Raw genomic sequence first — 14,916 nt, forward strand, 5'->3', positions numbered from 1 at the left:
GCGCTCAAGGGGGGGGGGGTGCAAATTTTAAAATTTTCGAGGATCAAAAAAAAAAAAAAGTTGGGCCCCCTCCCCTAAGAAATCCTGGATCCGCGCCTGCAGGACATGGCATGTAAAGAAGAAGAAGACGCTATGACTTACCACACAGCACAGGAGCTGCCAGAACCACCACAGGAGGAACAGACCAAGAGCGAGGAGCGCTAGGAATAAGCCCAGGACGATAGCAATTACATCAGGCTATTGATGCAACCAATAATCATCGTAGTAATCCAGAAGGGAAACGGAACAAAAGGGAGAGAAGTGGCATAAAACATAAACAATGTAATTGAATTGAAATTCCCATTTGAAGAGAGAGCTCGGTTCCAAAAAGTACTAAATCCATAAATCTAATCCAAGTTCTGAGAAAAACACGATGTTTTAATCATCATAGTTTAATAGCAATGTCAGTTTTGAATGGTACTTTTGCTGATTATACTATTGTATGATTCAAGTTAAGTATATAACCGCTCTTTAAAAAGATCTAAGTCTGCACAAATGATTTTCATGAATTTTTCAATTTTTGTGGATGAAGTACGTTTTGGAACCGAAAATCTTCCATACTGTATGCAAGTTACAATGCATGACTTGAATTAGCACCTTTTGGAACCGAACTGATTACTTTTTTTGGAAATTCAGCTTTGTGAAATGTGTACGTTAATGCTAACAAATCAATTTTGATAAAAATGGATGTAGTACCTTTTTGGAACCGAGCTCTTCATTTATTTCCTCCTCATTGAAAATATGATAAACAATAAACAAATAGACGATACAGTACAAGCGCGTAGCTAGGAATTTATTTTAGGGGGGGCGGTAGTAAGCCAAAGACGTTTAAATATAATTACGAAGCGCGCTCCCTAGGGGATGGGTGCAGGGAGGGGACAGGTTTGAAAGAAGACGATCCGTTGTACCTTTCTCGACTCATAATCCTTGTCTGAATTCAGTCCGCCCCTCCTGCGCATAGCGCGGAAGCTTTGACGTATTATTAGAAAAAGAAGACGATTCGTTGTACCTTTCCCGACTCTTAATCCTTTTCTGAATTCAGTCCTCTTTTCCGCGCGAAGCTCGGAAGCTTTGACATTTCATTAAATTATTAGAGAAAGAAGACGATTCGTCGTACCGTTCTCGACTCCTTTTCCCTTTTTCTTCTTTCGTCCTCTTACTTTTTTTTCTCTCTTTCTCTCTTTTTTGTTTGTTTGTTTGTTTGTTTTTTGGCCGGCGTTTTTTTTGGGCGACCGCCCCCACCGCCCCCCTGGCTACGCGCCTGGTACAGTAAATACATTCAAAAGCACAAAGAGCTAGGCGATAACCGGAAAGCAAATGCTTGTGTTGATGGGAATTCCCATTTACACATTTGGGCCCTGTCTTTTAATGAGTTGCGATTGATCCAAATCAATCACAAGTCCTCCAATAAATTGCAAGTTTGCTGTCCCCTATCTCAGTTGATCATGAATGTAGCAGTTGCCATTCATGTACATGTAAAAAAAACACCGCGGTGATTTACCGCGCTATAATGTGAACACACCTTAATATTGTTAAGGAAGTCTTTGCGGTCGCATTCAGATACAAATATATATTTTTTAAACTGACACTGGACAAAACGGCGGGAGAATAAAATAGACTTACCGGTGTGCAAGATGTACCAGTAATGGTTAAATTACTCGATATAAAAGTCTTCCCGTTCACAGACACTTGAAGCACCACAAAGCTACAACAAAATGATAATTATGAAAACAGATCTATTAAAAGTAGATCTTTAGATCTCTGATAATATTTTCAATTTTATTTGTGTTAAATGCACATAATATGGACAATTCTGTATAGCCAAGAAAATATATGCACAAGTTTTATAATTGATTGATTGATTGATTGTTTGATCGATTGATTGAATGGTGTATTACAAATACTGAAGATGGCAGCCCGTATAGACTGAATTATATTCAGTTTACACTAAAAACTAATACAGGTACATATCCATTTTGGAAAACATCGTTATATAAAGAGAAATCATCCTAATGCAAAACAATACGGTAATCAATTAAGGTAACTCAATAATCTTTAACTTGAATATCAGACCATTGCGTCTTTTAACATTTGACTATTATAAAAATATAATAAAAGAAGTTGCTCAAACATTCGAATTAAGCAAAATATAATTAAAAATAGAGTCATCAAAGGAATGTAAACGCATAAATTATTCATTACTTAAACATCATCATCATCATCATCATCACCGTCATCATCATCATTACTATCATCATCACCATAATCAACATCACCCTAAACATCCTCATCACCACCATAGTCACCATCATCATCACTATACTAATCTTCATAATCATTATCATCACCGACATCATCAACATCATTATCGGCATCATGATCATTATCATCACGGACATCATCATCAACATCATTATCGGCATCATGATCATTATCATCACGGACATCATCATCAACATCATCATCGTCATCATGATCATTATCATCACGGACATCATCATCAACATCATTATCGGCATCATGATCATTATCATCACGGACATCATCATCAACATCATTATCGGCATCATGATCATTATCATCACGGACATCATCATCAACATCATTATCGTCATCATGACCATCATCATCACTTCCATTACTTACTCTCCATCTTGTTCTATTTGTGGAGCTGCGCATACCAATTCACTGTCGGTCACTAAATACGGTCGAACCTCTACAACAAGAACAAAGATATGAAACAAAAGATAATATCTTAAAGATCCAGAAAGCATATTCATCATAATTTACTTAAAATTTCAAATGCACCTCATTATCATTCATAATTAAATGAAATACATGTAGCTGTTAACCCTACAGTGTTCGTCTACATTTGCACAGAAACTTCACTGAGAGTGACGTGCATCTTTTGATCCCAAATTTTAAAATTTGAATCTTCAGTTGTCCCGAAGAGATAAAAACAGCTAATAATTGATAATCAATAATTAATCGGCAAACATGATATGAATAATTAATTAGCGATAATTCAAAATCTGTTTGAGATTTGCATATGAAACTCCAAGGGTCTATTCATTTGTAGATGCTCTATCTTTTCTTCTTCTCCCTTTTTTTTTTGCACAAGTGCGCTTTGGGCATTTAAGTGCAAGCGGAATTGGCGCCTTAAAAATCTCATATATTATTATCATTATTCATTCTTATTATTATTATTATTATCATTATTATTATTATTATTATTATTATTATTATTATTATTATTATTATTATTATTATTATTATTATTATTATTATTATTATTATTATTTTTTATTATTATTATTATTATCATTATCATCCTCATCATCCTCGTCATCATCATCACCATCATTATTATCATCATCACCATCATCATCATCATCATCATCATCATAATCATCATTATTAAAAGTATTATCATTATTATTATTATTATTATTATTATTATTATTATTATTATTATTATTATTATTATTATTATTATCATAAGTTTTAATGTTGTCATAAGTATTATTATTATATGTCAAGCTTCAAAATGTGTCGTCATTCCACGACCTATATTCTAATGAGGGCAGAATTTCTGGCTAAAAGACAACTAAAAAGCCAGCCTTCATTGAAAAAAAAAGAAATCAATGACATATTCTCACCTTGATTATCCGTATCATTCAGCCGAAAATTGCAGAGTACTTGGGAGACATCGTTTGTTTTAGCAAACCCATTCCCTCTTATCGTAACATTGAAGGTTTCTGCGTAGAAAAAAACCCAAATAATGATAATAAATGAACAAATACATAAACAAATACAAGTCTAAATAAATGATTAAATACATGAATGAATCAATCAATCATCAATAAATCAATAAATTAACACAAATAAGAAAACTTAGATGAACAAATGAATAAGACATAACTACATAAATAAATAACTAAGCAAACACATTTCATGACGACAGTGCATCTTATTAACCGGTGAAATTACAGGGGAGGGGGGGGGGGGGGGGGGGGGGGTAAGAGCACTTTTAACTCTTTATTCGGGGTCCAATTTTGGAGGGAATATTAAGCGGCGTCTCAGCCAGCCGGTAAATAAGCGGGGGCCGGGGGGGGGGGGGGGTAAGAGCACTCTGTTTTATGCCCAAATTCGTGAGATTTTTTTAAAATACTAGTTTGGGGGGGGGGGTCAGGGGGCGGCCAGGCCCGTCGGCCCCCCCCCCCCTCCCGTGGATCCGCGCCTCGATGATGATGTAGTACACCTTAATAATAACCCTTCAGATTTTCGCCCCCAAAAAGACACCTGAAAATATGACCACCTTTCTTGTTTCGTGCTTGTAACAATTTTTTGAGCTTAAAAAAAGTTTAGATGTAACAAAAATTTCTTCTCCTTTGCCTGTTAGAGATGTGTAGGAATTTGTGACCTCCTACTTTAACAAAAAAAAAATCGAATCAGGGATACGCCCCCTGCTTCAAAACATTTCAAAAATTTGAAGAAAAAAAAGGGGAAGTGCAAAATTTAACTGTTGATGAAACCATGACTATAGTACAAACGTAAATACGAGTATCAGTGCTAGTATCAGTGCTAGTATCAGTGCTAGTATCAGTGCTAGTATCAGTGCTAGTATCATTACTAGTATCATGGCCAGTATCAGTACTAGTATCAGTGCTAGTTTCATGGCCAGTATCAGTACTAGTATCAGTTCGATGTTCAAAGTGATGTAATAGTTGATTGCCCTCTGAAAGTACAGGTAGAACCATGGACCTATTACGGATGGACATTCAACGTGATTCTGTCTTTGATCCAATGATAGTCGCCGCCTTCTGATTATGTGCATCTTAATGAGAACATTCAGCTGTTTTAACAATAACGACTGTGTAAGCATTTTCGGTCATTGACAAAGGAGCAGTTTCCCTCTCTTGGGTTTTGTTTGGATGGTGTGCTCTGTAAGACGGATACAATCACAATGAATTCGTTAAGAAAACGATGAATGTCCATCCGTAATAGGTCCATGGTAGAACAAACTGAAAGGGGTTCATTCATTATTTCAAAACACATCTTACCTCCCGTACAAACTTCGGTTGGATGTGCAGACAAGATTTCGACACATGATGTATTCACAATCTATTGATAAATATTAAAAAAAAACATTATTATCATACTTATGTTTTAATGACATAACTAATTGCCACAGCCGACGTATACATACAAAATCCTGACAACTATTCATCTGTGACGAGATAGTTATCAAAATTCTTTGGAACAGTACACTGAGATAGATATAATGTTAAGTGTATATCTCAAATCATGCAATTGTGAGGTGATTTTAGCACTTTCACTTTAGTAGCGCTGTGCGTCATGTATTAAAATGTGCCTTCCGATCGTGATTTCTACAGGCATGAATACAATCTAACGCAATAAAATTAGCATAAAGTAGATTTTTCGAAAGTCCTTGCAATCGTTTTATCTATGTAAGCTGTTGATTTGTGTTTAATCTGACCAAATTGAATGTTGATTTGAATTTGAAATGAGCTGGGAAGAATTTAAATTAAGAAAAAAAAAAAAAAAAAATAATAATCTGACCTGGTCAATAATACTGTCGAGATCGTTGAATGTGTCGCCTCGGAAGATGTGTTGCGATGTAGGTTTATCGGCGACGTTGATCAAGTCTATGGTATTGCTATCTCCAACACGCACAGCAAGTACAGACGCCCCCAAATTTCGAACGATATTTGCCTGCAAACAAGACAAAATGATATATGCCTAATAAAGGATTTTTCGAGGGGGGGGGGGGGGGAGGAGCATTACGATCCAACTAGAACAAATATCATCCAACTAATAGTAGCGCTAGTACAAGCGCTCTTACCCTACCCCCCCCCCCCAGATTTGGTTTGGACGGGGTGTGCCATTTTAAACAATTTTAGGATGTTTGCCATGCAAAAACACGAACATTTTTGAAATTTTGAAAAAACGGACCCATGTTTAAGAATATTTTTGTTGAAAATTCAAGGATTCAAGTAAGAGTTTATTCACGACTTGTCAAAAAGTCCAAAGACTAAAAATGCAAGTTTACATCAAACATACAATCATATAAAAACAACATTAAAAAAATATATATTTATTTATTTAAAGAAAACATAGCACATGGGAGAAGAAAAAAATATATATAAAATTGAATAAATGTTTACATCAAAACATCAACAACAACAATAACAAAAAACAAAAACATTACACGATATCAAATATTGCTAGCAAAATTGTGTAGATGTTTAAATCAATGGGACCCATGATTAGGGATTGTATAACCCTAACCCTAACCCTACCTAACCCATAACCCTAGCCTAAGTATACCTCTGCAACAGATTCAGGAACGTCACTGAGTTTTCCATCGGTCAATGTTATGATCACACTAGCTGTATCACCACCTGCAAAGAAAGAGGAAGAAGGAGAAGAAGGATGTTAGTAAACAACCAATAAAGAAGGAGAAGACGGGAAGGAGGAGGAAGAGGGGGGAAGGGGGGGGGGGGGAACAAGAGGAGAAGAACAAAAAGTGAAGATGAGGAGAATGTAAGGGAAGAAATGGTAATAATGATAATAATAAAGATAATAATAATAATAATAATAATAATCATATTAGCAATAATAATAATAATGATAATAATAATGATAATAATAATAATAATGATAATAATAATGATAATAATAATAATAATGATAATAATAATGATAATGATAATAATTAAAACAAGAAAAAGGAGGAACTGAAATAAAGAGGAAGCCGAGGAAGGACGAAGAGGAGAAAGAAAAATAATGTTTAGGAGAAGAAAAGGAAAAAGAAGGAGGAGGAGGGGGGAAAATAGAGAAGGGGGAAAACATAAAAGAAGGGGAAAAAAAGGAAAAATAATGATAAGAAGGCTTAAAATGGGAAGAAATTACTTTGAAAATGTTCAATCAAAAAGTGCTTGACAAATGAAAACAAAAAATACCATACACGATGCTGATATAAAGTAGTCGTTATAATTAGTTATATATTCATTGTAATATTGTGAAGCCTTTCTTGTAATGTTTTTTTATTCACAATATCCGTTTTGTAACTATCTTTAGAAGACTTAGTGATCACAAACAAAAATTATGATTTTTGAGGGCGGGGGCCGTTTGTTTGAAATTGAGATGGATGAGCATATGGAGCATGCTTTGTTCCATCATCGAGTTGTACATCTATATAACCCTCATTTCTGTTACGTAACATACGAACACGCGACCAGTAACAAAGTTAGGGAGTAAGCTACATTTTGTTTCCTGCTCCGTTTGTCTATGTTCTTTTTCCCACCATATTCAAAAGACTGTAAATTACAACTTTCCTTGTTGTTTGTTGTTCACTCTTTTCCCCTCCGTGTTTTTTCTAAAATCTCTTTCCATCGCCTTTTTTCTGCTTCATACTTTCCATTCACTTTTGTTTTTGTTTAAGTGTCTTGTAATTCATATAAGATTGTGTCACACGCTGATATTTTCTGGTAGTTTCGTCGTCCTTACAACATAAACACGTATCAAACACCTTCAAACTCTTTACCTAATTCAGTGGAAAAAACATTCGCTTTCACTGTTCTAATAATTCCTCTTTTAATTAGAGAAAGAGGGAGATAGAAAGAGAGAGAGATGGAGAGGGTGTGGGAGGGAGAGAGAGAGAGAGGGTGGAGTATGGGGAGAGAGAAAGAGAGGGGGTGTGGGAGGGTGGAGATGGGGAGAACTGGGGGAAATACTGGTGATGAGGGAAGAGGAGGAAATATTAGAGGGGAAAAGGGAAAGATAAAAGATGAACGAAGAGAGAGAGATGGAGATGGAGAGAGATAGAGAGAGAGAGACAGACAGAGAGAGAGAGAGAGATACAGAGAGAGAGAGAGAGGGAAAGAGAAGGGGTGGGGGAGGGGGGAGATGTGAAAATACTAGTGATGAGGGAAGAGAAGGATATATTAGAGGGGGAGAGGGATAGAGAAAAGATGAATAAAGAGAGAGAGAGAGAGAGAGAGAAAGAAAGATGGATAGAGGAAGGAGAAAAATATCAAAGAGAGAGAGAGAGGGGGGAGGGGGTGAGGGTAGAGATGGGGGAAAATACTAGTGATGAGGAAAGAAAGGGAAATATTAGAGGGGAGAGGGATAGAGAAAAGATGAACGAAGAGAGAGAGAGACAGATGGATAGAGAGAGAGGAAAAGACTAGAGAGAGAGAGAGAGAGAGAGAGAGAGGGGAGAGAGAATGAGAGGGGGAGAGAAGGGGGAGAGGGGAGATAGTACTGATGATGTGGAGAGGGAAATATAAGAGGGGGAAAGAGGGAAAGATCGAGAAAAGATGGACAAAGAGACATGGGCAGAGAAGAGAAAAAGATTAGAGAGAAAAAGATAGTAGGGTAGAGAGGGGAGAGAGAGACAGGCAGAGAGAGAGAGAGAGAGAGAGAGAGGGAATAGAGAAGAGAGAGAAAGAGAGAAGAGAGAGAGAGAGAGAGAGAGAAATAGAGAAAGAGAGAAAGAGAGCGGATTTTATTTTTTTCTTCAATTTTGGGGATTTTCTTTGCACATCATTAAAAAAAAAAAACAGGCATATCCATTAATCACTGAAATCACTAAAATAATAGAATCCTTTTTCCTTTTGTAAAGACAACATAAAAGAAATGAACAATTGAAAGTTTAATAGCAATCAACCACTAATTTCATTGCTGGTACGTGTGCAAAGCATATACGTATGTGTGCATGAGGAGGAAACATGCAGGACGAGATTTCTACAGTAGACAACTGATCTACTATGAAATCTGGATCACCCATGTTACGTACACACGTTAAATTTTATTGGCCTGGGTACAGGCAGGGTTACCTCTTTTTCATTTCCCGATATAAGCCCTTACATGATTGTATAGCAGGCCTATTGTTCTCGATATCGAACTGTTCCTAATATCATATAACAGTTCGGATGATACATTTCTGTGAAGCTAACGCTTTTCTACGTAAGCCTCGATCGTCTCACTTTCACAAAGGATGTCCAGTTTGACCACCCAAAGACAGCATCGCTAGATATGTCTACAGCATCGCTAGATATGTCCCCATCAGCTCGAGATTGCCAAATAGCCTGCTATTTCTGATTTGAGAAATAATCCCGAAGTTTAATACAAATCGCGTCTTCATCAGCTCGAGACTCGACCTCGAAACTTGAACTCGAGCTCGAGAAATTAGCTCGAGATACTTTGCTCAACGTTCGCGCATAGTGCGAGTCTTCGGCCTGGTCAAGACGCACCAGACAAATAGCGAGATATTTTGCAAACTAGCCCAATATATCATGGGATGATTATCTCGACTAGATATCCCGATAATTGCAACTTCGTGCTGACGAAGACGGAAATTAACTGGATAATTTGCGATCGGGATAGTTAAAATATCGAGATATTTGGTAATCTCGAGCTGATGAAAACAGGCCTACTGGTTCTCTAACTGATGTCATCTAGCCCCTTTGATCTTGTACTATGATGGAGGTGGGAGAGGGGGGGGGGTGGATGGGACTTAAGTAAAAAGCTAGACGTTATAATCACACTAGCTGTATCACCACCTGCAAATAAAGAGGAAGAAGGAGAAGAAAGATATTAGTAGCTATAGACGCACCAATCGCGTTCCCCGGTCGCGCGTTTCCGTTTTACACCCTGCCCTAGGCTTTTCGGCAAGAAATTACACGAAACATGCTGTATCCGAAGTCTAAGTTTGTTTATATCGACGTCAAGAATAGCGAAGCCAAAGCTTATGTACAATTTCAATTGGGGATGCGAGGGTCTTCTTGTTCAAGACGGTTTTCCCGATATATTATTGTTTTGTTATCGCTGGGCTAAATTTTGCGAGCTGATCACGCATCCTCACGCTCTTAGAGTATTGCGTATTAATGGATAAAAATAAATGATACGACTAGGAAGATCAACTAGTTAGTATAGAGAGTTAGCTAGCGCTACGTGACGTTTTCAGAGTTCTGGTGGTGTCATAGAGATATATACTTAATTCTCTATGGGTGGTGTGCAGAGCGCCGAGGCAAGATGTGGACGACTAGACTCCGAATACCAGTCGGTTTGTAAAATTTTATTGGAGAAAAGCCTAGGGCAGGGTGTAAAACGGAAACGCGCTCCCCGGTCAAACGACCCTTGCCTGGCAAACGCCCCTCGCCGTCACCCATAAAAGGCGCCAACCTAACTCAGAAACTCTCACTTCAGCGGAGGCCACTTTCAGGACGATATAGTACGTAAGCGCTTGGGACTATACCTGTTCGATTTTTTTTTTAGCCGATTTCTTTAGGTTTTATGTTTATTACTTGGATTTTAGACTGCAATTTCTCATGGTCTAGCATTGTCGCCATGTAGGACACTCATTTTCTCCGGGCAGCGTTATTTTTTTATGCGGCACAGATTGGGGCTTTTTTTAAAAAGGGGTCTTGATTTACAGACTAATACTGGTCGTGTGCGTACTAGACAGTATAAGTAGTAGAGGTCAGTTTTTAATAGTGTTATATTTAATCCACTACCGCATGGAAAATCATTACATCAACAATTAAAATCAAATTGGAAATCTGAAGAGGAGGCAGCACGTCAATAAGGAGAACATCACAATAATTAGTCAATAAAACTTAACTAATTTAAACGAAGAGGAATGTTATCTAAACACATAGTTCGCGATAGATATACAAACTTCTTCGCAGCGCTAATGCGCTAGCTATAAACATGACTAGTCTCACGTACGTGCAGACACTATTCAGAAGGGAAAGAACGTACTTCCCATAGGTTTAACACGCGCCATGCCCCAATCTGTGCCGCATAAAAAAATAACGCCTCCGGGCATTAGCGTTTCATTATTTTCGTCAAACGTATCACGGTGTCTTTAAATACTTATTTTAATCTATCATTGTTTATAAACAAGTGTGTGCATGCTTAATGAATTGAATTTCCCCACTTCACAATTAAGCTACCTTTAAGCATGTGTTTTTTTTCTTCTTCAAATTTTGTGATAGAATTATCCATTTTGTCCTTACAGAAGTTGACACTATTGGAGTCATCTTTACAAAGTACACAACATCAGCCTAGCGGAGAAGAGTGATTTCGACCTTCCATTTAGAATTTCGGAAATCTGCGACGTTTTTCGGGGTCGTGGACATAATTATTGGATTCGATCGGTTTGCTGAACTTCTTTCTCCTATGAACGAACCTTAAACAGGTATGTTACTTCAACCTTTAATTTTTTAGCTATATGCATGTTAAACCTGGCTTTACCAGTTTCAGGGGCGTCAAAAACTAAATATATTCATACCTTTTTAAAAATCTCCACACATCCGAAACAGTAATATAATTTGTCATAATAGTTTTTATATTTTATCATCCCTGTATATATGTCTTTAAATAAAATCATCATTATCATCATCATCAACAACAATAACATCATCTTTACCCTTATATTGAACATGCTTTCAAGTATGTGTCCATTCTGCTTAAACAATTTGTTCATTTATTTCATATTTGTTTTGGGGTGTTATAGTTTTAGTATTTTGATGGCAATCCTTCTTCCACAAATAATTATCATTTACATTTCTTCTTTAAGAATCATTGTTATAAAGTACCTTTTAGTAATTTATGTTTGTTTTGTAACCGAAAATTGTTTATATTGATATGGAATGCAGAAGAAAATAAATCAAATTAAATCAAATTTGACAATCATAAACATAATTCTTGGTGGAGCAAGGTGTTTTGAAAATACCTAGGATGGTTGTCACATAGTTGTGACACCGGCACAGCATAAGAGTTATTTATTTTGACTGACATTTTTTTTTTAAATGAGCTTTATTCACCATGAACTTTATACGCAACCTTATAACCGATTTGTATATTCGAAAGGATATTTAAATTCGGAATATAAAATCGATCGGAGTTCAAGTTTGTGACTGAGCTTCATGATCGGTAGATATACGCGCCCCCCCCCCCCGAAACTGCCCTTAAATTCATTTTTTCCGATATCATGCTGCAAACTTACCGTCTCTACAGACGAAATCAATGACTAGCATTTACTTGAAATAATTTATCAATTAAAAACATAAAACCGGAGTTCAATTTTGTGACAATTTTTGATAGATACGTGCCCTAAAACTACCCTTCTTTTCTTTTCTTTCAATTTTATGCAAGCTGACTTTACTGATTATTCCGTAAAGCTTATATTCCCATTCATTAGGGCATTACATAAAACTGGCTTTCAATTTTATGACTGGGCTTCAATACCGGCAGATACGTGCTTCCCAACCCACTTTTTTTCATTCTTAACATTTCACGTAATTGCCATCAACATCAGTGAGGACACATTGTGACCGAGCCGAACATTTGGGAGAAAGGGTCTTTAAAAAAAACAAAATAATAACGTGTTAACAATGTTCTCCCTATTATTTCACAGAAATCAGCATTTTGAACATCAATTACATCACGTGATCCTCTCATCAACTAATCCGTCGTCCAATATGGCGTTTGATCGAGAAGAAAGTTTTGACCTTGCGGAAGAGGTCCTGCTTGCGTTGAATCAGGAGTTCGATGACGTCACACACAACCGATACATCGGCTTCCATACTGCTTCTTCTGGTGGCAGCGAAGTGAACTTCGACGCATCTTCCATCAGCGGGACTTCGGTTGTCGACCACGTCTCCGACAGGGAGATTGATAGCGGTAGTGTCGATGATATGATAACGTCAGCATTCCCACAGCCCATGTGGACCTCTGACCTTCAGACACCTCATCCTATAAATCATCAGTACAAATCGCTTGGAGAAAACTCTCAATGGCCAACTCCACATCGATATCACCTGCGAGATCAAAGACAGTACTTTCAACAGCAGCAGCAACAGCAGTTCAATCAAAACAAAAGACCGCATGAACATGACATCCAGCCTAAAGTCAAACAAGAAAACACACAATCATGTTCAAGCGCACCAGAAAGAACAGCAACGGCTCTGTGTGCTAAATCCACCAGAACTGTCGGCAAAGTGGGTCGAAAACCGCCCAAAGGTCCCGATGGCAATACCATGTACAGCAAGCGACGCGCGACCGAAGTCAAACGCGAGAGCGTCAACATGCGAGAGCGCGACCGCATGCATCAACTAAGAGATGCGTTCGAACTTCTTCGTCGGGTGCTTCCCCGTGATGCCCTAGACGTTAACTCCCCACGGGCCGGTGGTCGACGACTGCAACGATACCCTGTTCGACAGAAATGTAGTAAGGTGGATACGCTCCTGCTGGCTCAGGACTACATTCTGACTCTCCAAGAAAAGTGCAAGGACTCTCCCGAAGCTCTCGCTGAAGCACCGTCATCATCAACATCTGCATGGTAGCTCGTGGAATTATTTATCATAAGCAATCCTTTTAAGACAGGGGGTTCTACTGACACTACTTCGGATTTATGTATACTGCCATCTGGTGCTCGCAACGGTCCAGATGTGTGCACATCCATGTTCCACAATGCATCAACAACCGATGACGCGCTGCCTGATGTTTGGGTACAGGAACCGCAAATCGCACCATGTACGCCTTAAAGGGACCCGGTAACTTTGTCTTAGATCCTTTAGAAATAATCCTTGATTTAGCCCATGCTGCAATAATAATTATAAACCTTTAGGTCAGTCAGGAACTCCATGACTTTTACAAACCGATCGCCTGTCTGATTATCAAGATATTAATGATTGGAATTACAAATTTTGAGAACCGTTCGCTGAACGGTTTTCATAACACTACAGTCTATTTGGGAAAACGAGTTATGGTAAAACCGGTCACTCAAAGATTTTTACTTTTTTGAGGCACTTCTTGGTCATTTTGAAGCGCGATTTTTTTTTTAGGGCTTCAATATTACACCATATCACAGACACTGGTAACATGTAGGACCGTGTATATCAGATTTAACATTGTTAAACGATCCCTTTCACCGAAAGATGGTGCGATTAAAAATATGTTACAGCAGTGGCAGCGATCGTAAAACAGCCTGCCTCTAAGTTGTTAAGCCCCACTGCACTACTTATAGCTACTTGCGCCCTCTATATAGCAAACAACGCCTAATCGGCGCCTGTTGGTCCCCATGATTTTCATATGTTAATTAAGAACAGATTTGATGAGATAACCACCTGTCAGTGACCTTGCAGGGAGGTCTAATCCTCTTGGCCAAACTAGTGCAGACGGGCTTTAAAAACATTAATGAAGAATCGTTTCAAATACTTCTTCATTCCATTGACATAGAAATCAAAATGCGTTTTACAACTCTCATGCCCGTTTCCTATGAGGCGTCATAAAGTGCGCTATTAATTAGGCCAACAACAAAAAATGTTGTTTTGCCTTTTAGGTGCCAGCACCTGGGTCGGTTGGGTATTTTTTCTTCTTTTCTTTCCTCTTTGGGCTGATATTTTTTCGGTTTTGAATGCTCTAATACATTTTTGTTTTTAATTCATTTATTCAAAAATATTAAAAAAAGAAAGATAAAAAGCCGACCGTAGGTTTTAAGGTTTTTGGGTCGATGGCAAAGGAAAATACAACAACTTAAACAAAAAAGCCGTATAGGCCTCGCCTTGTCATGTGTATAAAGGCAATCAGCACATACGCTGGTACTCCATGTTTTACTTGTTTATTTTGCTTTCATATTTCGTACGTCACTGTTACATGCATGGCAAGTAACAAAAAAAAAACACAAAACACAACGACAGCAATATGAAACCTCGTGTGCAATCGGAGTTAAAACAGACTTTTGAAACCCCGAAAATAATGTTATGACTAATCGGTTTAAAAGCCTTTCTTTTCAATCTCTAAGCGTTTTGAAGCAAATCGAGCGCTTCAAAAAAAAAATTG

At 37.7% G+C, this 14,916-nt stretch overlaps 1 protein-coding gene across 1 annotated transcript in view; it reads right to left on the bottom strand.

The window, feature by feature from the left end:
• Positions 1-14,916, bottom strand: part of LOC577280 (anthrax toxin receptor 1) — a 54,393-nt gene that overhangs the window by 8,684 nt on the left and 30,793 nt on the right. The window contains exons 5-11 of the mRNA XM_030979363.1: positions 6,391-6,464; positions 5,623-5,775; positions 5,103-5,163; positions 3,699-3,797; positions 2,686-2,755; positions 1,663-1,744; positions 142-237 (exon numbers count right to left, since the gene is read on the bottom strand). Coding sequence (XP_030835223.1) covers positions 142-237; positions 1,663-1,744; positions 2,686-2,755; positions 3,699-3,797; positions 5,103-5,163; positions 5,623-5,775; positions 6,391-6,464 — 635 coding nt within the window. The remainder of the gene's footprint in view (positions 1-141; positions 238-1,662; positions 1,745-2,685; positions 2,756-3,698; positions 3,798-5,102; positions 5,164-5,622; positions 5,776-6,390; positions 6,465-14,916) is intronic.

The sequence above is a fragment of the Strongylocentrotus purpuratus genome, unplaced genomic scaffold (assembly GCF_000002235.5).
Source record: "Strongylocentrotus purpuratus isolate Spur 01 unplaced genomic scaffold, Spur_5.0 spur5_scaffold_10, whole genome shotgun sequence".
Taxonomy (NCBI): Eukaryota; Metazoa; Echinodermata; class Echinoidea; order Camarodonta; family Strongylocentrotidae; genus Strongylocentrotus; species Strongylocentrotus purpuratus.